At 46.1% G+C, this 26,320-nt stretch overlaps 1 protein-coding gene and 1 long non-coding RNA gene across 4 annotated transcripts in view; one reads left to right on the plus strand and one right to left on the minus strand.

Annotated features, from left to right (window-relative positions):
• The first annotated feature begins 1,433 nt into the window (after positions 1 to 1,433).
• The window catches only part of arhgef4 (Rho guanine nucleotide exchange factor (GEF) 4), a 53,652-nt gene continuing 28,765 nt past the window's right edge, over positions 1,434 to 26,320 (plus strand). Inside the window, exons 1-3 of one of the 3 annotated variants that reach the window (XM_078938802.1) lie at positions 1,434 to 1,574; positions 2,496 to 5,192; positions 5,764 to 5,893. In XM_078938802.1, the coding sequence (XP_078794928.1) occupies positions 1,449 to 1,574; positions 2,496 to 5,192; positions 5,764 to 5,893 (2,953 nt within the window). In that variant the 5' untranslated portion in view covers positions 1,434 to 1,448. Of the gene's footprint in view, positions 1,575 to 2,495; positions 5,193 to 5,763; positions 5,894 to 11,356; positions 11,894 to 25,122; positions 25,142 to 26,320 lie in introns of those variants that run through there. The other 2 variants (XM_023950085.2, XM_023950086.1) reach the window with 2 other exon arrangements.
• LOC110014883 (uncharacterized) lies at positions 20,240 to 20,535 on the minus strand. The gene is made up of 2 exons (XR_013652353.1): positions 20,397 to 20,535; positions 20,240 to 20,323 (listed from the first exon to the last, which is right to left on the minus strand). It is a non-coding gene; the product is annotated as an uncharacterized LOC110014883 (long non-coding RNA).

Below are 26,320 nucleotides of genomic sequence, written 5' to 3' on the forward strand. Positions count from 1 at the left end.
TTTTAAATAAAGTTTCAAATTATAGAGGAGGACAAATAATCTAACTCACAATGGATTTATCCAACCATGCACTTAAAAAGCACATGAATTATTAATCATAAGAACTCCACACATTATATCTGAAGGTCACAAATAACCAAAGTGAATAACAAAAGAGGTATTAAGACATTTGAAACATGTTCAGCCCTTTAAACTACTCACAAAAACAGCTGGCCCAATTTTCCATGACACCAGATTCCTTAACAGAAATGTTAACCAAAAGGAAATATTTTAACGAGAATAACAGAATTATAGAAACACGTGCTTAGAACATTAAAACAACACACTAAGAAACAAAGTTTTGACATGATTCAATCCCACACAAATCCAAGAGATGTCATTTAAACGTTTATATAGAAATGACTCCGAAGTAAGAATGTTAAAGAAAAGGTGAAGCCACAAGGTTTGGTTCACTAACAAGTAATGAACAAAAATCAAAGTTTGCCAAAAGAAATCTAGCCTCCATTCTATGCAGTATCATGACACAAAAGCCCTGTGGACATTTGTCCTGCGAACAACGAAAAAACACCCCAGCAGGAAGAGTGACGGCCAAACAAGTGACTCCAGCCCACGAAGGACCCTTGATGATGTCAGGGCAGGTCAAAGGTCAACTGGGACCAAACATTCAGGCGGTACATGAAATATAAATGATGTATGGAAAGTCTTGTTTGGACGTGTGTTGTATTTAAATAAACAAAGACTGCCAATCATTTTTCCGCAACTTTATTTTAATACCAAAGTTTCAATTTGAATTGAATTTTACTGCTGTGAAACGGTCGTCCAGACAGGCGTCCCGCCTAAATTTGAGCTCAGAGAACTGTGATGAGGTCTGTAAGTCTGAGCGTGGAATGAGCTCAGCGGATGTTAAAGCCTGAGAGGAGCCTCCATCAGCTGCTCCTCCACTGAGACGAGCTCTTGAGCTTCTCAAAGGCATCAAAAGTGAACTCCATATTTAAAGGGTAGGGGGGATTTGGGAATGGACTGTCCCACAGAGCTCTGCATGTAGGAATGGCCTCTTCAGGATTTAGATGTTGCTTCTGTTGGAATGCTGAGTCTAGGATTTCCCTTCCAGCTGAGTGACCTGCTGGTTCCAAAGGGCTCCAGCCTTCCTGTGCACACCTGTTGACACTCGGCTCAGGTTTACCTGCTGCTGTGGAGGTGCAGGAGCTGTCAGTGCTGTATTTATAGCACTGCTTCTTAGTGTCTTTCCTCGCCGTCAGTGGATTAAGCTCAGCTGATGTAAGCCCTCATCCCTGGAGTTCACTGGACCTGCAGAGGAACGACAATGCTGTTAGACTTTCTGCTGCTGCAGGTTAAGAGGCAAAGGCCAGTTTGGGATTCCTGGCTGGATCTGTTGATCTGAATAAACCGAGACGGGAGCACAGGAAGGAAGGACAAAGCTCCATGGCATGAGGCTGCTGAAAGGCGCTGAGGCCGGATGTGTGAGGAGCATCATGGGAGCAGTGCTAAGCTCAGTCGCTGCCCACATTTGGGCTTTTCTGGTGTTCTACGCCGACGTCTTAAAGCTCTGGAGCGTAAGTATGAAAGCCGTGGCAGGATGCAGAAAAGTGTTTGATGTGAGTGTCTATGTACAGCTCTCAGGAATATGTCTGTCTGTCTGTCTGTCTGTCTGTCTGTCTGTCTGTCTGTCTGTCTGTCTGTCTGTCTGTCTGTCTGTCTGTCTGTCTGTCTGTCTGTGTCTCTCTCTCTCTCTCTCTCTCTGTCAAAACAATTTGTACAAACAGCAAAACACTATGGATTGATTGATGATTGATTGATGGAATTGGTGTGGTCTTCCTACACCTCTTGTCGTTCCTGTATGTTAGGACACAAATTCTCATCCACATCCTCTCTTATATCCTCTCTTGCAATGCAGCGAAATATGTTTGTCACATTATGACAACCTGGTCAACCATTTTGCAGTTAATGACTTATACGATGAACTAATGACTAGGTGTTTTGAGGAGTAAGACTATTGCACAGTGAACTAGATAATACATTTTGATCAACATGACATAAACAATTGATAATGTAGCAAAGAGCAGAGAATTGTACATAATCATTTGCATGGATGTACCAAAGCAATTGCAACTTGTTCAAAGAAGTGAGAAACTGCTTATATGATGTGCACAAGTGACATCATGATGTGAAGATTGAACAAATAGTTTTGGGAATTTCATTCTGATCTGAGAATTGTACTAAAGCGACTGAGAAAAACTGTAAGATTGCTGTAGTTACTTCTTCACTTAAACACTCCCACTTACATGTTGTCCCCACTAGCTTTCTATGTTTAACTATTGTCTGCATTTATTCTCATGTCATCTTTGGTTTCTTGACCGTCAGGATTTCGATGTATTCCAAGTAGGAGGATAAGGTCAAGAACTTCGGTTTCTTTGTTTCCCTCCTTTTCTTTCCAATGACTTGATTCTTGTTTCTGTTTTGTTTCTGCCCCAAAGCTGCAGGAAAGTCTTGAAGAAGGCCCTCACCTCTCTGACCAGTTAGGCTCAGAAAAGACAGATTTTGAAGCTAACTGTCTGGACTGTAATGAGAGACACCTGGACAGGTACAGTGAGCCCTGCTCGGGGGGCAGGGACCCCTTCTCAGATCTTGTGGTTGCCTTAGGACTGGAAGGTACCTGCACTGACTGGACTCCAGCTCGGGGTTCAGTACCAGCTGAGGACGGCCCAGACAGTGCAACGGATGCTGGACAGATGAATGACAAGGATAGGAAGAGTCCAGAAAACCAGGTGGAGCTTGAGATGTTTTTCAATCCAAGGAGCAGCGGTTTGTCCCCAGCAGAGAGCAGGCCACAGAAGCAGAAGACGGGCTGGCGTTGTGAGCAGTCACACGTATGCTCTGCTTTTCCAGAAACCTCTTTCAAAAACATGGAGACAGGTGGACACAGGACAGACAACAGGGCTGCAGACCCTGGAGAAGTGAGGCAGTGGGTGCAGCCTGCAGACGGCTGCTCCCCTGTACCTGAACCGGCCGTCCGCACCGTGGCGGCAACGCAACAACAAGACACAAACACAGACAGCAGACGTCACAGAGGAAATGTTCCAGCAGAGGGACACACAGGTTTAGTCACTGAACGCAGAGAAACTCCAGCTGTGGGAGGACAACAGCGCCCCTGTGAGACGGACCTAACAAGGACAGACGATGCTTTACAGTCACAGCAAAAACCAACGACCTGCTTCACACTGGATCTGTGGATGTGTGGCAATGAAAGCAGGTCAGCACTCCGTGTTGGTGCTGAATCTATGCAGAACAGCCCTATTGATCGCTCAGGCATGAACTCCATGGCCCGTCTGCATCAGCATAATGATGTGCTACAAGCTGCCCCCAAACTCTGCTGTGGCCCAGTTTCTTCTGTGTCACTGTCAGAATCTAACCGAAAGGTAGAGGACTTCAGGAAAGAGGGCGAGTTCTCAAAAAGAACCCGGAGCGGAGCTGCTGAAGATGCACTGAGACGGACAGAACCGTGGGAGGTGGGCCTGTTTTCTGTTGAACCCTTGACATTCTGCAGAAGTGCAGACTTGGTGTCTGAGAGAAGAGAAGATCCTCATAGCCGTGCATGTCCAAGTGCAGAAAAGGTAGAAGGGTTAGGTTCACAGGTGAGAGCTGAAGACCACGTCAGTCCAGACTGCTGGGTTTCAGAGGGAGTGGAGGGCAGCAGGCTCTGCAGGAATGGGGACATGACGAAGGAGAAGTGCCTTCAACCAGGTAGCTCTTTACAACCAGGGCATCTTATAGTTAAGCACACAGAGAACACACAAAGAGAAGCCATAGATGGAAGCTGTGTGTGTCCCGTGGCCCTGCAGGAAGCTCTGTGTTCAGTCAGAAGCTGCCCAGCCACGGAGGATTCTCTCACAGAGCAGAAGGTGAGCCCCGTCTGCAGCACCAGCAAGCAAAAGCCCTTCATTCCCACACAGTTTAAAGGAAAAGTTATTAATGGCAGTTGTAAAAATAATGCCAATCATGCAATTTCCTCTACTATAACAAGCAACTTTCACCGGTTAACAGGACATGGCAATCTAGAGGAAATCAGACGGACAGAAGACCAAGACTCCAAATTCTCTGTGTTTGGCCAAACAAACTCTCTGAGAAGAATGGAGGGCTTGAAAGCTGCCAAAGGTGAGGAGGTAGCTCCGCCTTCTTTAGGTGTTTGGACTGAGCTCTGGCTTTTTGAGCGGGGCCCACAGAAGAGCTACCTGGACTGTGAAGCCTTTGCCAAAAACGTTGGACTTCTGTGGAGGCCCAGTGAGACACAGAGCCCTCCTACAGTCCATGCACGAGCAAACCCAGGGAGAAGCTGTGAGGAGGAAGGAGGAGCAAGGACAGAAAAGCTCTTCCTGAAATATGTGCAGGTTGCTTATGGACAGAAAAAGGACGAGCACAGTTTGGACCTGTTTGAGTCTCCATCACTGGATACGAAGGATGAGCAGCCGTCTTTCAGCACTGACTCCTGGATAACCAAACAGCTTTGGAAGATGAACAAACAAGCAGCAAATGTGCAGAAGCTGAAAACGGCCTTTTTCATTCCAGAGCAGGACTGTGCGGATTTAGGAGCATCTCTCCTCTTAGACAGAATCACCATCCTAGCATCATTATCATCCCCCAGAAGCCTTTGCAGGGATCCCATCCCAGAGTGGGACGTTACCCAATGGATGGGAGATGAAACTCCTAAAGGATGTAGAGCTAATGCTCAGAGGAGGACGAGTCCTGCAGCACAGTGTCTGTCCGGCCTTCCTCTAGTGTTAGATGAGCCCTTGGTTCCAACATCCAGCCACATAAAGTCTGACTTATCTTTGAGCCCCTGCTCATCAGTTACTCCATCACAGTCCAGAACCCCCACACTGGCCGAGGAAAGGCTGCGTGGACGTCCCTTTGGCCTCTTAGGTCCAAATCCTAACTGTTGTCAACCAGCAGCTCACTGTCCTCTCTCAACCAGAGCCAGTCCTCTTTCTTCTGCTCATCATGGTGCCTTGCTTCATGGAGAAGAACCGACACACTCATCCAAGAAGACTAAAGAAATGAAGCCAAACCCTCGGCCTCTGCAACCCAGGTTCGGCCTTCTGGATGCAGCTCAGAGGAAGACGCACAATCACTCGTGCACCAGCCTCCACGGCTCTGGTTTCATCAGAGAACGAGAGGTAAGGAGCACAGAGGAGACCTCAGGAAAACAGTCCTGCATCAGCCCGTCTGAAGGCAGAGAGTCAGGTTCTGACATCTGCCCCACTGGGTGTTGGAGGCTTCTGCATCAGTGCATCATGCAAAATGTGTGTGTGTGTGGTGGGGGTCTGTCTAACAGAAGGTGGCAGTGTTGAGTGTCTTCATCAGATAAACACATGTCAATGCCTTTAAGAAAGTCAGGTCCACACTAGAATGAGGAAAATCCACACTGCTGCAGGTAGAGCTGGAGGCCTAACATCAGCTCTGATAACCAAACGTGAAAAAGAAGAACTAAAGGGACTAATTACGTCCAGATGCATGCTGGGCAGAGCGGCTCAGTGGACAGGGATTTAAGTTGAGATGTGCACAGACAAAGGATTTGAAGCATCGCCTTTGAAACCTCTGAGTCCTGCAGCTCTGACTTTGTCTCTGCTGAGGCCGTCGTCCTTCAGCTCTGCAGGATTCTCCTATAGAACCAGAACTCTTACTCTGCTTTTGCTCATTGTCACACCAGCCTGACCCTGTCTGAAATGTTTTCTTTCCCTCCGACAGGCTGGTACTGAAGACACAGTGCAGCCGCTGGATTCCTTTGGGGGGGCGGGCCTCAGGCCGCACTGCTTCTCTCGGAGCATTCCAGTAGGTCTGAACGGCCTGGGCTGGACACGGCAAACCTCCTGCTCCTGTAAGTGCTCACTCGGGTTGGTTCTCAGCGTTGCACGTGCTGCAGACCGACGCTGAGTCCAGTTAAAGCGAGAATGTAAAAAATTATTGGAAGGGTAAATATCATTTAACGGGAATGCTCCAAAAATAGCACTGCTCATATAGCAAATCAATACATTGTGGCGATTTGGGGGTTAGCGACCCGCCTTCAGCTTTTAAGACTCATGGGAAGTGGGGAATCTTAGTTGTGTTAAATCGCTCACCATAAGTGAGGGAGCTGTGAGCAGAAGTGAGGTCATTTTTCCATATACATTTATTTTCACGGATGTTTAGTTTGTGATAGTAACGTACAAATAAAGACAGCAAGTGATGCAGGCTGGAAAACAGCTGCACTTTTTCAGACCATGAATAAACAATAGATCATTTGTTTATGAAAGTATTGAGGATTTTTACTGTTGGTGTTGCACAAAATTAGGAAAATGACAAATATTTTTGTCGTAATCCCAGTGATGAGTTCTGGAATTTAGTTTTCAATGTTTTATGAGACCTAAACATGATTTTCACAATTACAGGTTTTTAAATAATCAAATCAATTCAATTCAGTTTTATTTGTATAGCCCAAAATCACAACAACAGTCGTCTCGATGGGCCTCTGATAAGTTTCACACAGACACACACAGGACCAAAGACATACACAGGACAGAAGACACACACAGGACCAAAGACACACACAGGACCAAAGACACACACAGGACCAAAGACACACACAGGACCAAAGACACACACAGGACCAAAGACACACACAGGACCAAAGACACACACAGGACCAAGGACACACACAGGACTAAAGACACGCACAGGACCAAGGACACACACAGGACCAGAGATACACACAGGACTAAAGACACACACAGGACCAAAGACACGCACAGGACCAAGGACACACACAGGACCAGAGATACACACAGGACTAAAGACACACACAGGACCAAAGACACACACAGGACCAAAGACATACACAGGACCAAAGACACACACAGGACCAAAGACACACACAGGACCAAAGACACACACAGGACTAAAGACACGCACAGGACCAAGGACACACACAGGACCATAGACACACACAGGACTAAAGACACGCACAGGACCAAGGACACACACAGGACCAAAGACACAAACAGGACCAGAGATACACACAGGACTAAAGACGCACACAGGACCAAAGACACACACAGGACCAAAGACATACACAGGACCAAAGACACACACAGGACCAAAGACACACACAGGACCAAAGACACACACAGGACCAGAGAAACACACAGGACCAAAGACACACACAGGACCAGAGACACACACAGGACCACAGACACACACAGGACTAAAGACACACACAGGATCAAAGACACACACAGGACCAAAGACACACACAGGACCAAAGACACACACAGGACCAAAGACACACACAGGACCAGAGATACACACAGGACCAGAGACACACACAGGACCAAAGACACACACAGGACCAAAGACACACACAGGACCAGAGATACACACAGGACCAGAGAATCACACAGGACTAAAGACACACACAGGATCAAAGACACACACAGGACCACAGACGCACACAGGACCAAAGACATACACAGGACTAAAGACACACACAGGACCAAAGACACACACAGGACCAAAGACACACACAGGACCAAAGTAACACACAGGACCAGAGATACACACAGGACCAGAGACACACACAGGACTAAAGACACACACAGGATCAAAGACACACACAGGACCAAAGACACACACAGGACCAAAGACACACACAGGACCAGAGATACACACAGGACCAAAGACACACACAGGATCAAAGACACACACAGGACCAAAGACACACACAGGACCAAAGACACACACAGGACCAAAGTAACACACAGGACCAGAGATACACACAGGACCAGAGACACACACAGGACTAAAGACACACACAGGATCAAAGACACACACAGGACCAAAGACACACACAGGACCAGAGATACACACAGGACCAAAGACACACACAGGACCAAAGACACACACAGGACCAAAGATGCACACAGGACCACAGATGCACACAGGACCAGAGACACACACAGGACCAGAGACACACACAGGACCAAAGACACACAGGACCAAAGACACACACAGGACCAAAGACACACACAGGACCAAAGATGCACACAGGACCACAGATGCACACAGGACCAGAGACACACACAGGACCAAAGACACACACAGGAACAAAGACACACACAGGATCAAATACACACAGGACCAAAGACACACACAGGACCAAAGATGCACACAGGACCACAGATGCACACAGGACCAGAGACACACACAGGACCAGAGACACACACAGGACCAAAGACACACACAGGAACAAAGACACACACAGGACCAAAGACACACACAGGACCAAAGACACACACAGGACCAGAGACACACACAGGACCAAAGACGCACACAGGACCACAGACGCACAAAGGACCAAAGACACACACAGGACCAAAGACACACACAAGACCACAGACGCACACATGGCCAAAGACGCACACAGGACCAAAGACACACACAGGACCAAAGACACACACAGGACCACAGACACACACAGGACCAGAGACACACACAGGACCACAGACACACACAGGACCAAAGACACACACAGGACCAGAGACACACACAGGACCAAAGACACACACACAGGACCAAAGACACACACAGGACCACAGACGCACACAGGACCAAAGACACACACAGGACCAAAGACACACACAGGACCAAAGACACAGACAAGACCAAAGACACACACAGGACCAAAGACGCACACAGGACCAGAGACACACACAGGACCAAAGACACACACAGGACCAAAGACACACACAGGACCAAAGACACACAGGACCAAAGACACACACAGGACCACAGACCCACACAGGACCAAAGACACACACAGGACCAAAGACACACAGGACCACAGACGCACACAGGACCAAAGACACACACAGGACCAAAGACACACAGGACCACAGACGCACACAGGACCAAAGACGCACACAGGACCAAAGACACACACAGGACCAGAGACACACACAGGACTAAAGACACACACAGGATCAAAGACACACACAGGACCAAAGACACACACAGGACCAGAGATACACACAGGACCAGAGACACACACAGGACTAAAGACACACACAGGATCAAAGACACACACAGGACCAAAGACACACACAGGACCAGAGATACACACAGGACCAAAGACACACACAGGACCAAAGACACACACAGGACCAAAGAAACACACAGGACCAAAGAAACACACAGGACCAGAGACACACACAGGACCAAAGACACACACAGGACCACAGACGCACACAGGACCAAAGAAACACACAGGACCAAAGTAACACACAGGACCAGAGATACACACAGGACCAGAGACACACACAGGACTAAAGACACGCACAGGACCAAGGACACGCACAGGACCAAGGACACACACAGGACCAAAGACACACACAGGACTAAAGACACACACAGGACCAAAGACACACACAGGACCAAAGACACACACAGGACCAGAGAAACACACAGGACCAAAGACACACACAGGACCAGAGACACACACAGGACCACAGACACACACAGGACCAAGGACACACACAGGACCAAAGACACACACAGGACCAGAGACACACACAGGACCAAAGACACACACAGGACCAGAGACACACACAGGACCAAAGACACACACAGGACCAAAGACACACACAGGACCAAAGACACACACAGGACCAAAGACACACACAGGACCAGAGACACACACAGGACTAAAGACACACACAGGATCAAAGACACACACAGGACCAAAGACACACACAGGACCAGAGATACACACAGGACCAGAGACACACACAGGACTAAAGACACACACAGGATCAAAGACACACACAGGACCAAAGACACACACAGGACCAGAGATACACACAGGACCAAAGACACACACAGGACCAAAGTAACACACAGGACCAAAGACACACACAGGATCAAAGACACACACAGGACCAAAGACACACACAGGACCAAAGACACACAGGACCAAAGTAACACACAGGACCAGAGACACACACAGGACTAAAGACACACACAGGACTAAAGACACACACAGGACCAAAGACACACACAGGACCAGAGACACACACAGGACTAAAGACACACACAGGACTAAAGACACACACAGGACCAAAGACACACACAGGACCAAAGACACACACAGGACCAAAGACACACACAGGACCAAAGACACACACAGGACCAAAGACACACACAGGACCAAAGTAACACACAGGACCAAAGAAACACACAGGACCAGAGACACACACAGGACCAAAGACACACACAGGACCAAAGACGCACACAGGACCACAGACGCACACAGGAACAAAGACACACACAGGACCAAAGACACACACAGGACCAAAGACACACACAGGACCAAAGACACACACAGGACCAGAGACACACACAGGACCAGAGACACACACAGGACCAGAGACACACACAGGACCAGAGACACACACAGGACCAAAGACACACACAGGACCAGAGACACACACAGAACCACAGACACACACAGAACATCACACACCAAGCAGAAATGAACTTATTGCTGAAAATGATGTCAGGCGTTCAGCTCTAAGAAAATGATAAAAGAGCAAAGAACACAGAATAATTTGATTTATTTTTTCTAATTATTAATATTTCCTGGCTTTGTTTGTTCATATTTGAATGATTTTGACAGAATATATTTGTTATTCTGGATTAATATTCCTGTCTGTTTTTATTCACATCTATTTTTAAAAAGTTAAAGTTAAGTTAAAGATTTAAAGCTTTAAAGTTTAGCTTTAGTGTGTTCAATAAATGTTTATCTTGTTTGGCTGCAACCTAAAGTGTGTTTTGGATTTAGGCCCCCCTGCAACTGAGTTTGCCCCCCCCTGTAATACGCGTCTAGAAAATTCATGCATATTTTTGTGTAAAATGAGCAAATAAAAATAGGGCACACAAAAGGATGTTGTCAAAATGTGTGTGTATGGGGCTAGGAGGTTTTTAGTAAACAAGTCCTGTGGCGCCCTTCATTCCACTTAGTACCCTCACAGACCCTCCTGGTGGGTTCTAACGTTTAACCCCCCCATCATGAGCGACCCCAACCCCCCACCCCATCATGAGCGACCCTTCAACATCCGGCAGAACTCTGAGAATCGGTTCTGTTCAGGATGGAGAACCGGATCCATGACGTCATGAGCGCTTTAAGAAAACAGTCTTGTGGAGGCATGAGCGCTCGCGCATGCGCCTTGCGAGGGTTCACGAAGGATCGCGAAGCCAGCCTGTGGAGGCGGGCCAGCGGCGCGCTCGAACCCCTCCCTGCACGGCCCCTGATGACGTCAGACAGAGGAGGGGAGGTGACGTGAGGAGGAGGTGAAGCCCTCCGTCCATTTGCAGGGAGACAGACCGCAGGGAGGGGCCATCCCGAGGAGGAAGATGGAGGAGAGGAGCGCCGCTGCAGCTCTGCTCTGAGCGGGGAGGGGGACACGCCAGGCCGCCCGCTGCAGCTCCGCCTGCAGGCCTCCTCCTCCTCCGCTGTCCGTCCGTCCGCGCTCCCACCACAGACCTCCTCCTGCTCCGTCGTCTCCGCTCGCCCCCCCGCGCCCCGTCTCTGCGGAGTGCAGTACGGGGATGCGGACCCAGCAGGGCTCCGAGGGGGGCGTGCCGCTGCCCGGGGGCAGCTGCGGCAGCTCCGGCAGCTCCGGCCTGTCTCCGGGCTCCGACTCGGACAGAGAGAGCTGGAGGGGCGGCGGGAGGCTGGACCACCGGGGGCCCGACGGAGGCGGATGCATGGCTGGAGGCAGCCTGGGGGGCACTTTGAGGGGCGTCCTGTCTCGGTACTGGAGCTTGGAGAGTCTGCACTCCACCACAGGTGAGCCCCCGTGCACGCGGCGCCTCATCTGCAGAACATGACGGGTCACGTGACATGATGAACAGAAGGTCCGCGCGAGGAGGACCTGGAGGTGCGAGATTCCTGCAGAGGAGCACCTGCTGGTCTCCTGTGGGGGTCCCATATAGGCCTCGGCGGGGGGGGGGGGGGGGGGGGGGGGTCAGGTGAGGTGAACCCCCCCCCCCCTTACCTCCTGCTCCCCCCGTCAGTCAGCCTGTGATGCGTGAAGCAGCAGCAGCGTTTAGAAAGAGGTCCAGACAAAGCGCAGACAGTCTGGTCACTGACAGCAGCAAGCTGGCACCAACAGGCACCCCCCACACAGACCCCCCCCCCCCTGCCACACAGACACAGACAGAGCTTCATCTGCTGGTCTGCAGACCTGTAGACTGACACACAAGTGCTTCAAAAAGCTTCAAGATCACATCAATGTTCGAGTCGGCTATATTTCACCTGACAAAAGCTGGAAATTCTTCATCACCAGATAAAGACAATAAGACAAAAGTGTAGATTTGTGTTGGTTTGTAAATTCTCAGCAGAGGTGTGGATGCAGCGTTCAGGTTCTGGAGGAGGGGTTTAGTGCTTTCTCTGAATGACTGCTGGCACAGGAGGATTGGAATAAAGGTCCAGATGGGATCCAACATGGTCCTGTGACTAAAGGTAGTAAGGAGTTTATTACTGTTCCAGGAAGTGGTTAATGTTTCTAGTTGTGCTTCATTCTGACCTCAGACAGAACCTTTCCTTTAAAGTCTCATTGTGACCCTTCGCCCCTCATTTTCCAAACAGGAAGTCCCCTCTGGTCCCTTCAGAGAAATAAGCCGCGGTGCTCAGGCATTCTATTGGTCAGAACAACCATTCCTGCTTTTTTTTTGAGGGGGGGGTCTTTTAATTATTTTCTTAACACTAGAAGTCCCAAGGAGCAGCCATTGGACTTCTCTACCTATAAAGCCCACAGGGCAGCCGATTGCTGGAAGACTTGTAGCTAACATGCTAAATCAGCTGCTCTTCTTATGTAAATATGGTGGTTATTGGTGCACCATAGGGGGGGGGGGGGGGGGGGGGGGGGCTGCTAAATCACTTCAGTGAAACTTGTTTTGCATCTTAGGGAGAGATCAACACACATGGGTTTATTCCTTCACTAAGATTTATTTATGACAAATGTACAAAAAATACATTTTTACACATATTTTCAAAAATTACAACATTTTAGTGAGTACATTTCGTACTCACCGTAACAAAGCTCCGTCCCCTCCCCGCAAACGCGAAGCTACGAGTCTTGCTGCTCTGCTCAGAGTCACGGTTAGCTCGCATGCAGCGGGTGACCGGTCCTGTTCATGCTCCAAAACCTCCTCTGGACCAACACACCTTCTATGCATGATGTGAACCGGCGCAGCAGTGACCCACGATCGGAATAAAGTGTTTAGAACAGGGGTGTCAAACTCATTTTGGTTCGGGGCCACATTCAACCCGTCTGATCTCAACTGGGCCGGACCAGTACCGCAAAGGCAAAACAACAGCTTTATTCTTGTTTTCTTACCTAATTGGAAAACATGCCTCAACCAACATGGTAGCCTAATCATTTCTTATTACACATTCATTCACAGAGGCCAATGGATCTGAAATAAAATTGATTTCACTTTAAAAAATGTTGGTTTATTCAATTTTATACAGACTGAATATTTTAATTCTGACACTGAAGCGATCCTGATAATAAATTCAAGAGGGGCTACAGAAAAAAATGAAACATCTTCCTAAAATGTAAACGTCCAAACGATGACAAAATTACACTAAATTAAACTTGCAAACATTTGTGAACATAAGAGTTTGGAGTTAACCTCCATTCTCTCCTGAAACTTCACCAGACCATCAATATCAGGATTCAAATCAGAAACACATTAACTGTCATTCAAGTGTGCAAAACACAATGAAATGTCCATTATTATTATTCATTATTATCATTCATTATTATAAGAATCTATTCCTGGTTTCTGCCTGAATTTTGTGGCAACACCTGCCTTCTTCCTGACCTTTGATGGAGCGCCATCAGTGACCAAAATTACATAATGTGACCAGTTCACTCCAACATCGTCCAGCACAGTAACTAGAGAGCTGACTATGTCATCAGTTGTTGTTGTGTCCATCAACTCTAGAAACTCCACTGTGACGTCTCTTCATCACCTCTAATAAATATGCACAGCTGTATGTATCTGTGATGTTGGTGCTTTCATCATTAGTGACTGAAAATACAATAAATGACTGGATTCCTTCATATGGCTGCCCATGTTTCCTCAGAGATGTTGAATCTGATCGTAATTCTTGACAGACTCAGGTTTAAGGTCGACTGCTTTTTGGGAACAAGACTTCTGCAGCCTTCAGCATTTTTCAATAAGTTCCCCATCAGAAAATGGATTGGATGTTTGCTCCAACATGTCTGCAATAAGGTAGCTAGCTTTCACTGCTCCATCACTGACGTCACGCTGCAGTAAATCCAGATGGTTATTCATCGGTCCAGCTAATAGTTGTTAAATCTTTTTTTTTTCTTAACTGCAAATGGTGAAACTTTTCTTTGTGGACAGTCTCATAGTGGTGCTGAATGTTATATTCTTGGAGAACCTTTTGATGACATACCAAGCTTGCAGGTTTGCATTCAGCTCCATGAACAAATAAAACGCTTTCCATTTTCCTGGAAAGCTCAGGACTTCACTTCAACCTTTTTTTTCTTTTTGACAACATTTTGGTCATTAGGGTGTCAGTGATGAAGCTCACAGGGAACCAAACTACTGCCTACCCAGACACAGAGCTGTTAGGTTTTGTTTTTGGCACATGCAGAGTTATGTTGTTTCACCTGTTTAGCTTTTCCTTTGCTCCCCCTAATGGCGGAATTGCGCATTTCGGTTATTTCTTTAAAAAATCATAACTCGCCACAGGAATGGACTAGAAACTTGTTTTCTTTTTTAAACATCCTTATGATTTTTACTCTTCTTGTGTGGGCCGGACTAAACCACCTGGCGGGCCGGATACGGCCCGCGGGCCGTATGTTTGACACCCCTGGTTTAGAAGCACCAGGATTGGATCAACAATCCGCATCATCCAGCTATCTCCATTGGAAAGAAATGTTGATCCGAACAAGTCTGATCGGGTTAAAATTTCTGAACGGCATGTTCACATGACACATTTTTATCCTTATCAGGCGTTGATTCAGATGACTTTGGTCCATGTAAACGCTGCTATTGATGCCTAACCTGACACATGGCTCATTTTCCAGGGCTTGGTGTAGAACAGGGGTGGGCAAACCACGGCCCACGGGCTGGAACCGGCCCGCCTCCATCTTTGGTCCGGCCCACAGAGACCCATGTTTGTTTTTTGTTTTTTTAATCTGGCCACACGATCAAGAACTGACATTTTCTTCCCTCCTTCTGCAGTCTGTGCTCCAACCTGAGACCCTCTAAAATCTGTCAAACAGAACAGAAGACAGTCTTCCCTTTCTACGTCACAGGTCATTTTTCCCGGTTTAGCTCATTCTTTTAGAGCGACCATGCTGCCTTTTTTTTAAACAGTGCTCCCTGTTCTGTGTCCTGATTGGCTGGAGACCCTGTCAATCAATCTCCTCAGTCCGTGCCGTGTGTCCTGTAAACGCGGAGCTCTTAAGATCAGAAATCTGTGATCGATCAGATCTTTGTCTTCATTCTAAGATCCTGGACCTAATTTCTATTAGGGTTTGAGAATTTAAACCAGAGAAAAGGAGAAAATGTTCATGTCTGTGTGAGAAAAGTGTATTTAGGCAGGGAGGAGTTTTACTGCCATAAACGTCTGGAATCAGACTCCGTGGATTTCACCGATCATGGTTATTTTTAGAACGTAACTCCTGCAATCTGTTCTGGTGAAAAGGTTACGCAGAAATATGCGTAACTGCAGCAGAAGACATAGAAATGTGCTTTATTCATAATTACTGGATGAGAAACAGACGTGCAGGACACAGCTGCACAAAACGTGAGACGACGTGAGGAGCTCAAAGTCTCTGCGGAATTATGACGGGAGATGACGGATTATTCATTGTTTTTTTTGTTTTCTAATGTGTCAGCATATTTGTCCTGAATTTTTGTCTTTGAAAATCATAGAGTGTTATTTGGTCATTGTTTTATTTCATAAATACTGTTATTTATTTTATTAAAAGGATCATGAATGAACGAAACTTTATTCAGGCAGCACTTTATAACTACTTGAAGGTACCAAAGAGCTTCACAATAGAAAAATGATCTAAAACGGGAAAAAAAGTTTAAAACTAAAAACTGTAGAATATTGTGTTTTGGAATCTAATTTTCAATCCAAATGTTTTCATCTAAATTCCATGTTATTTCATTTTCACTCCACGCATCTGCTCCTGGTCCGGCCTGGCCCCCCAGTTAAAATAATTGCCCCCCCCCTGGTATAGGATGTTGTTGCCGAAGCAATTGTTTTATTCGTGCCGTCTTTGCACCCACATGAGTTAACCAACCCTCTTGCAAGCTACATCAGGAAGTGCATTTGTCTCTCCTGCCTCCCGGTGCATGCTGGGTACAGCACATGTGCATTTACTGCTGCCATATCAATCACGTTATAGAACACCACGACATGTTACTGTATTGAGATGAACAACGGTCATTTCAAAACAGTCAAGTAGCAGCCCTCTGTCCCTCATACAAACAAGCAACTACCCCCACCCCACACCCCCCTGCACATTCCTCAGGTGATGGCACATTTACAAATGAAATGATGCTAATTTTAGTCAACATGCTAGCCAGCTAGCATCTTCTTAACTCAAAGTGTTAAACATGTTTTTTCATGATATTTAAATAATATCTTGGGGTCTAGTTCACGAGTGAGGGAAGACCGGAGCGTGAGACCAACTGGCAGGTCTGAGCGGCGTCCGTAGTTATGCGGTCGCTGTATCGGTCCGTTGTGGTGGAGAGAGATCTGAGCCAAAACCCAAAGTTCTCAATTTACCGGTCGATCTTCATTCCAATACTCACCTATGGTCATGTGAGTTCTGGGTCATGACCCAAAGAACCAGGTCCAGAATACAAGCGGCTGGTATGAGCTTCTGCCGTAGGGTGGCTGGACGCTCCCTTAGAGATAGGATGGAGAGCTCAGAGTAGAACCGCTTCTCCTCCACATCAAAAGGAGCAGGTTGAGGTGGCTCGGACATCTAGTCCAGATGCCCCCTGGACGCCTCCCTGGGGAGGTGTTCTGGGCATGTCCCACTCGGTAGAGGCCCCGGGGAAGACCCAGGACACCCTGGAAAGACTACGTCTGTCGGCTGGCCTGAGAACGCCTCGGGGTCCCCCCCCCAGAGGAGCTGGAGGAAGTGGCTGGGTGAGGGAAGTCTGGGCATCTCTGCTTAGACTACTGCCCCAGATGGATGGATGGATGGATGGATTTCTGCAGTAAGTTATTCAAGTTATAAACTGACCAATCAGATTGCTCAATAAAAGTAGTTTCCATAGCCCACTTTCAGTGGAAGGGGTGTGGTCTTCATAACTTGCTTACTCCTGATTGGAGAAAGTGGTTGCTATAGAAATGTAGACTCAGACCGCCTCTGACCAATCACTGCTTACTAACGATGTCTGGTTCCAACATACTGATGGTCGTATTCCAGAAAAACGGCGACTGAACTGACATCATTTAGTTGGAACCGGAAGAAAGTTCTTTTTTTGTGGGTGACGGCACACTCACTCACTCCAGTTCTCTTACGCATATTTACAGTCAATGGTTGGAAGCTAAAGAAAATCCAGGAACGATTAGAAATACTACTGTGATCAGATAACTAATAATTACCAGCTGGGAGCACCCTCTAGCCACTGATTGGTCTCCATGACACAGAGCAGAGCATTAGCTGAGCAAATAACTAAATTTTCTAGTTTTATTTCTATGACTGAGTGACGACAACTCAGATTCCCATAAAGTGAGGACAGTAAGCTAGCAACAACAGTCCTAGCAGGAGACATCAGAGCCACAAAGTGGATCAAGAGGAACTGATGAAAAAGGATGTTTCCAGGACGGAGATCTGATTGTTTTCTGGTGTTTTGAGAAAATAGAAAGAGAGAGGAATGAACGATTCCTGAACGTCTGTAGTTTGCCTGAGTTAGGCCAAGATGTGGCCTGATCAAATGCTGTTGATTATGCATCCTTCATGCTTCCATGCCCTTTAGAGGACAGCTATCATTGGTTTTCTGATACTCATTGGCGTAGTATCTTGAACTAATGTTTATATGTTGATTTATTTTGCTTTTTCAGTGGATTTGTGGCATGGATGCTACCACCGGGCTTTTTTCTGTGTCATAGGAAGAAAGTTAACAAACGTTCAAACAGCGAATATGTGTTAATGTTGATTTAACACCATCAGTTCTTATCTGAAACTAAACAGGAACCCTGTCTCTGTGTGTCTGCTGCACTGCACTGTTCAACAAACCACAACAAGGAATCCATTAAAAAAAAGATTTTGTGGTTCGTGGTGGAAAATTTGGAGATTTTACCTGTTGCTATACTAGTAATAATAATAATAGAATAGAATGATCAGTGCTGTTCCAGACGCTTAAAGCGCTTACATGTGTCCATCATCATTGATGTGATGGTAACTAACGATGTGGGCAGAAGGACAGAGGTCGCGCCTACGGCCCCTCTGACCATCACCAGGACATTCATACACCAGTGGAGCCACACTGGAGGCAGGGAGGGGGAAGTGTCTTGCTCAAGGACACAATGACAGCTGGCTGGGGGGAGCGGGGATTGAATTGCCAACCCATCGATCAATGGACGACCTGCTCAACCGCCTCAGTGCATGACATACAGGGATTCTTGTTCCTAAAGCTACATTCACACCAGACGCTTGTGACCCGTTCAACAACGTCCTATATGCGATTTCATGAACACGTATTCAGACTGTGCTGTTCACACCGGACCAGCACTGGACAAGCAGGCAGCAGCAGGGAGGGGCTTCTTCTTCTTCTTCTGTTTTCTTTCTACTAGTGTCTTTCCGCCACCTACAGTTGGAAGAGGCTTGGTAAAAATGTTGCAGCAGTGCAAACTGGTGAATCTTGCTCCAGGCTTTTCGTTCAATATATGAATCACTTGGTTTCACAGAGTTCAGGCCGAACACAAACCACAATTATTCATTTCTCCTTCATGATCAATTTTCTAACAGTTGGCACCAGTGCCTGACCGGTCAAAGTTCAGCTGTTTGAACTTTTGTTGAACGTTTTTTCATTGAATGCCTGGTTTGTACGTTGAGCCTGAAATGCGGATTTAAAAACGTGCATAGCGACACATGAACTCGAGGTTACATTAAGCTTTGAAAGCGGATGCTTGAACGCCAGTTGCCGCGGCCGGTGTGTATGTAGCTTTAGGGTCTTCTCAGGACACATTTGTTCTGCACCGTGTAGATACAGTAGCACAACAGGGGGGTTGAATTCTCACAAGGCTGTACTTACGCATGATTTTGTAGAGCTGACTTGGTTATTTATTGTAAAAAAAAGAGTCAGTCATGATAAAAGCTGCAGTGGTTGTCCCGGTCAAAATTATACAAATATCAAACTTCAAGAACGACTGACTGTGCTATTGGCCTGCATGGTCGGTGAATCTTCTCAAAAGTAGGTCAGGTTGGTCCATGCATGCCTCAGTGGGTTTAAGGCGGCGTGTGCACCCACCGCATTTGGTATGACTGGGACTTGACAGTGAGGTGACTCTGCCTTTGCCGTCTTGTGCTGTTTGTATTCTATGCTTTATTATAGTGCACATTAAATACAGTTGTTGACAGAGACAAGGTCAGGTTAGATATATAGTATTGTCATACATTTTTGTTTTCCAAAAGTTCCCTTGTAATAGTTCTGTGCTTTTTGTGCAGGGGGGGCTTTGATAGCTTCATCCCAAACATTGGCAGCTCTTTTTTACATGTTTTCTGACTCACTGTTTTTACAGGAATAGGTGCAAAGGTTTTTTTCTTTAAGTTAAAATTTTTATTGTTTTTTGCAAATCTACATGGACGACAGGATTGTTCGAGTCACCTTTCTATGGCAAGTCTTTGAAAAATGTACACCTTGTTGTTGACCTTTGGGCAAATGCCCTCAGGGGTTGCCACAGCCAATCAGCTTTCACTGATCTTGCACATTTGGTCTTGTATTTTATCCAGGATGGAGACCAGTACAGGAGGACCCAGACATGGGCTCCCTTGTGGGTACATTGTTGGGCGGTAGAATGAAGGGTTTTGCCCAAGGACCCACACTGGAGGAAGCTCATTGCGCCCCCTGGAAAACAAAACCCCTTTTTCCCCACACACCAGTCCTACATGCAGCCAACTGAGTCATTACATCTTGTTTATTTAATTCACTGTTTTGCTCCATAGTTTGTCGGAAGTGCAAGCACTGGGTGGGTTGGATGCCCCTTTAAGTAATGCGGAGGACATGTTAAAAGTTGTCTCATGGCTGTTGCACAGGTTAGCATCCTTTCTACCCACCTGAGCTTGAACAAAATCTGCTATGAAGATGGATTTCGGTTTGCTCCATCCACATGAACAGTCCTCTACTACTGCTGAAAGCTGAGCTCTGAAAACATCTGAACAACTGATTTAAAAAGAGTCCTTGATGTCAAGTCCTCAGAAGTCTCTTATTTTGGTCATGAAAAGCATTTTTCAAGCCAGCATTAAAGCTCACTCCATTATCACCGCACATTCAGTCTCCATGCATGCAGGGAAGGCAATGATGGGAGGAGGGTAGGATGCCTGCAGAAATCCATCAATCAAAGCTTGAAGCAGGGCCCTGTTGTTATTGTGACGTGATTCAGCTCTTTTCGGTACTGCTGTGGAGCTGAGCGAAGGTCCCACACACAGTTCTCGCAGTGACGTCTGAGCGCTGTCGGACAGTCTGAGCGTACATCAACAGCAGTTTCCACCTGTTGACAGTTAACACATGCAATTTGATGTCTCTGCAAACAAATACTGGATAGGAAAATGATGTGATAAGACGTATTTTTCCCAGCGCCTGAAGAAAAACTCTGTTGTCATGTTGTGAATAAGCTGGACCCAAATGCAGACAGGGGTAAGGTTAGAAGATGAGCAGTTTAGTGAAAGAAGAAATGTGGATGGCAGATCTTCAGGAGAGGCAACTGGCAGTAGATCTAGAGATGTTCTTTGATGGTGTAGAAGGGTTGAATCCAGAAGGAATAGGACGAGGATTGACTTAGCTTGGCTTTTGGAGATTGGCTTGGCTTGGCTTCAACCCGCAGAGATCGGTGGTTTCTTCCATAGAGAAAAACAGACGAACCGACAATGGCTGGAGGGTGCGATGGACTAATAAAGGCCCTCTAATTGGATGCAGAACAGGTGCGAGTGACTAGAAGCTCAGGCAGGTGTGCGAGCTTGACACCTGACAGACACTAGAGTGTGTAAGTGTGTGTGTGCATGGGTGAATGGGACTGTGACTGTAAAGCGCTTTGGGCCTTGAAGAAGGTAGAAAAGCGCTATACAAGTATACGTCATTTCCCTTTTACTCTGTATTCTGTATTGATGATGTACCAGTCCCTCCTTGGACCAAACGCTGGAATCATTGGACAATTTCTCTGTGCTTCAACACAAACCTTGAAGGAGAACTAAACTGTTTGCCTCTGATTTCATCGAGACGATTTGCAAACTGTCGAATCAAACAGTTTGATGTTTGCGTTTGTTGTGCTTCATGACGCTTAACAATAGCACAATTAGAGATGCCCTCACATTAGCCCATTGAACCATGGGAGATGTAGTGCAAAAACTGGTGCTGATGCAGTATAGACTCTCATCTTTAAGCTTCGTTATTTTATGCACTATTTACACGGTCTGACACCGGAACCAGAGGGAAGCCACACCGCCAAACACGACCTTTGGCTGTTACTTTTGTTGGAACTGAGGAACTTTAGGAGCAATGTCGGCTTTAGGAAGTTAACCACTTCTGATTCGTTAGATTGATAACACATGTAATTAAGCCACCAAGAATGATTGGTGTAGACAGTTTAAGGGGCAGGGTTTTTTCTGAAATAAGAGCTGTTCAAAGCAAAATCGTGGTGGAGTCCTTCTTATCAAAGTGTTTTGAATAAGAATTAAATAATCACAAAGAAAAGTATTTTATGATCTCCTATTTTCCTAAATACTCAGTGTGAAACCGGGACCTGTTCAGATGAACACAGAGCTGATATCCTGGCAGGGGTAAATTATTTTTGGACCAGGTAGGTCTAGAAACACCCACAGCACACAGGAACATCTCTCACAGCTGCTGACTGTATAAGAGAATTGGAACGCGTATTCCTGACGTCATCTACAGAAAATGGTTTACTTTAGGCTCCAACCAAATTAAGTCTGTTCAGTCGCCATTTTGTCCCGCTACGGGTGCCGCCATGTTGGAGCCAGACGAGGTCTGTAAGCAGTGATTGGTCAGAGTCGGTCCGAGTCATTGTTTCTATAGCAACCAATCTCACCTATCAGGAGTGAGCTTGTTGGAAGTCCACACCCCTTCCACTGAAAGTGGGCTTGGGAGAAACTGTAGGGTCCAACGTGCACACCATACTTTTGTCTTATTGGCCAGTTTATAAAAAATGAATAAATTGAAGTAAAATAAAACTATTGTGAAAAAACTGGCATTATCCAGAACATGTTTAAGTCCTACTCCAATCATATTTGGATTTACTCTAAATGTGTTCCCAGTCGTCTCTTCATTTAGTTATGCCGTTTTTTTGGCAAAATCAAAAGAAATACAGTTTTAATCTTCAGATTATTTTATGCATATCCTCCATCATGAGTAAAATGCTACAAGAACATGTTAAAAACAAAAACATCATTTACATTGGACTGGATCTTATGACAAAGATGGAATGGTAATTCTGAACCAATAGACTGACTGAGTGATAGCTGTTTATTTCTCTATAGAAGTCGATGGTAATACAAGGGGGGAGGGGTGACTCAGTCCAGTTCTCATATACAGTCAACTGTCACAGTGCATTGGTGAAGCATGGCCACTGGTTGAAAATCTAGTCATTTATCCTCTTCAGTTCAGTCAGAAAAGGTATTTTCAATCAAACGCCTTTAAACATAAATGCTGTTCATGTTTTGAGTGCAGTGGTCCTCACTATGTTGCTGTTTAGCTTTTGTGTTGTTGGTTTCATTGATTCTAAATGATTTTTTTCATTGCGCTCTGCTTCCTGATGGCCGTAGACCATTTTCCATCATTCTGCTCAATCTGCTGTATCTCTTGTACTGAATATGTTCATTTTGCCAAATTAGACTTATTTGTACTGATTTTCTATGAAGGTTTGAACTTTGGGAGTTTAGACAAGAGAAAAAGTGTAAACATGTTCATGTCTGTCTGAGAAAAGCGGGTAAAGTGTGTAGTGAGGAGTTTTACTGTCCTACAACATCTTTAACTTGTAAGAGCTCCTTCAGGGCCACAGGGCTGTTAGAGCCAATCACAGCTTCTTTTGGGTAAAAAATGGAGACACCCTGGACAGGTTCCCCGTCTGTTGCAGGGCCACAGAGCCATACTCACTCACATGCACACATAGGGATGATTTACAGTCACCCAGTAACCTATTTAGCTTGTTTCTGGACTGGGGGAGGAAGCCAAAGTCCTGGGAAAACCTATAGGCACAGGGAGAGCATGCAAACCCCACACAGACAGGTACCAGCCGGGATTCAAACCAGGGCCTTCTTGCTGTGAGGTGGGCGTGCTTACCACCACACCACTGCACAACCCTGCTCTGAATGCATCAGCTGTCAAAATTGTTTCCAATTACTGGGTTTAAATAGGTATTAAGAGACTTTTTTGTGATAAAATTTAAAAAATAATATTTTTCCAAAATAAAATAGTCAAAGTCTTTATTTAAGTGTGAAGGAACTTTCATGTCAGAGTAATTCCGTCCACCTTTGGATATTTTCACGTCACTGTTTTAGATACTTTCCTGGTATCGTTTTCATTCTAAAGCTCTTTTTACTGTAAGACTTGACCTTTGTCTCTTGGTTTGTTTCCCTTTCGGCTTTTCCCATCAGGGGTCGCCACAGCGAACGAGTCGCATGGTAAACTTGGCAATGTTTTACGCCGGATGCCCTTCCTGACGCAACCCTCTCAAAGCAACCGGGCTTGGGACCGGCACAGAGGCAGAGAGGGGAACAGGGAGCAGCCCGGATTCGAGCCTGGGTTTCACGGACGGAAGGCGCCGCAAACCAGCACGAGCTAAATCGGCTCCCACCTTTGTCTCTTGGTTATAATAGAAAAAGACATGATAGAAAACAATCATTTTAACAATCATGTAGCAGATAGAGACAAAATATACAAAATAACAAACACTTTTGTTCTTCGGTAAAGGTGAAGAACCGTTTTTCTTTCAGTGATCATCTTTTGATTTTCTCATTGCGTTCCCAGTGGTCTTTTCATTTTGATGATGCAGTTTTGAGGTCCAATCAAAAAACGGTTTCTGCAGAGCGGCAGGACCTCAGTAGAAATTTTACTCTGAATTGTGGGCAGAGCTGTTGGCGAGGAGTCCATCTGCGCTCATTTCCCATCATCCATCAGTTTAAAAGCTCTCTTTCTAGCTTACACTCCTCACACCCCCAAGCTAGCATTAGCGGTGCAACAAAGATGGCAGCAACATCGTAGCTATCTAGCTGTACCGTTTAGATCCAGATTCCAGCTCAGACCAGGAAAACAAAGGATTCATGACCGTTTGCAGGTGGATGATCAGAATGGAGCAGAGCAGGAAGACTTTGACTGATGCAGAGCAACTTCAGGCTTTTTCAAACTGGATCTTTTCATCTGCTCCTGATTTACAATGATTCAAATAAAGACATTCTCAGAAATGGAATTGTATACTTAATATTCTTTATACTTGTCCACCATCAGGAGAAAAATGCTACAAGAACCTGTTTAAAAAAAAACATTTTCATTGGAGTGGGTGTTTAAATTCACCTCATCCAACTCTATTTGTCCGATTTTATTATTTCTAGCTAGAGTTACTGTTGTTAACTGTTGGAAGTGATGACATTTTTCTCCTTCAACTGTTCTGGAATACATCACATCCTGACCTCGAGGGCCGTGTGCAACATGCTTGTAATCAACCTGCCATTGAAGCTTCCTGTAGGCTGAACACACCTGATCCAGGTAACCAGCAGCAGATAAGACCAGAGAAAAACCAGCAGGTGACCGGCCCAAGAGGCCTGGAGTCTGTAGCCTTCAATCTATATGGGTATGTAGTTTTTATACTCTCTCACATCATTGGAGGAGTCCATGTTGTAGTTCATGAGAATGTACACACTCATATAGGAATTCATGGGAATCTACCAGAAAGTATGGGGTGGGGTGGGGGGGGGGGGGGACTCAGCCTGCAGAGCTTAAAACAAAAGATTAGAGTTTCATGAAGATGATGTCTAAAACCTGCTGTGTGCTTCCTCTATGCACACACAGGCTCTTTGCTTGCTTTGGGTGCTGCTGGTGTTCAGCTGTGGCTCAGGCGGAAATCCCACGCTATAGAGCCAGACTAACAGTGTGTGCTGTTCTCAAACACTCAGCTCTCACAGGTAGTCATTTAGGACACCAGACCAGCTGTGTCACTGAGAGGTTCGATCCCAGCTGTGGTCAGAAGGCACTTCCTGTTTATGGGCTGCCCCTGTCGTCTTTCCCTGAATATCTAAGGTAGCAGTGGAGATGTGCTTTGGTTTTGTGTGGGTCTTTTCCTGCAATAACTCATATTTCAGGGAAATATACGGCTTTAGACATTGACATTAGTTATAAGCACTCTGCAGTGTTTTTAACGAGAGAGCCAGCAACCAGTTTACAATCTTTGGACTTTCAGATCAGCAGCACCTAAACCAGTGACACTTGTGTTTCCCCAACCTAAAGCACTAGTTTCTGCTGGCTTCTGTTGCATTGCTGAAGTATTTCAATTGGCTGGCCACATCTAAAAACAGAAAGACTTGAGAATGCTTGGCATGCCAGATAAAAGCTGCTGTCTTTAGCCTCCTTAAAGGTTTGGCCCTCCTTATCTGCTGAGGAGTCAGTGCTGTTTCTGTGTCACCGATTGTGGCTGCCGTTGCTCTGGTTATGCACAATTGGTTTTTAAATAAACAGAAACTGCTCATGCAGATGATGCGTCTCCATGAAGTGAAAGCTTCCTCGTTCAAAAGTTGCAGTTGTTCTTTTGAAAACCCCTTTGCTCTAATACACAGTGTAGACATTAACCCTTGTGCAATCCTGGACACTTTAACGTTGGGAGTTGGGTCATCTAGACCCACTAGACAGTGCTCTGAACCTTTTTTCTTCAATGATTTGTGATCTTTACTGGTGTCCATGGATTACATGAAATCTTTCCACCTTTATCCACCTTTGTCATGGTAGGGAGAACACGTCAATGGAAGGGGGGGGTCAC

Source organism: Oryzias latipes, chromosome 20 (genome assembly GCF_053564925.1).
Source record: "Oryzias latipes strain Hd-rR chromosome 20, Olatipes_Hd-rR_3.1".
Lineage (NCBI taxonomy): Eukaryota > Metazoa > Chordata > Actinopteri > Beloniformes > Adrianichthyidae > Oryzias > Oryzias latipes.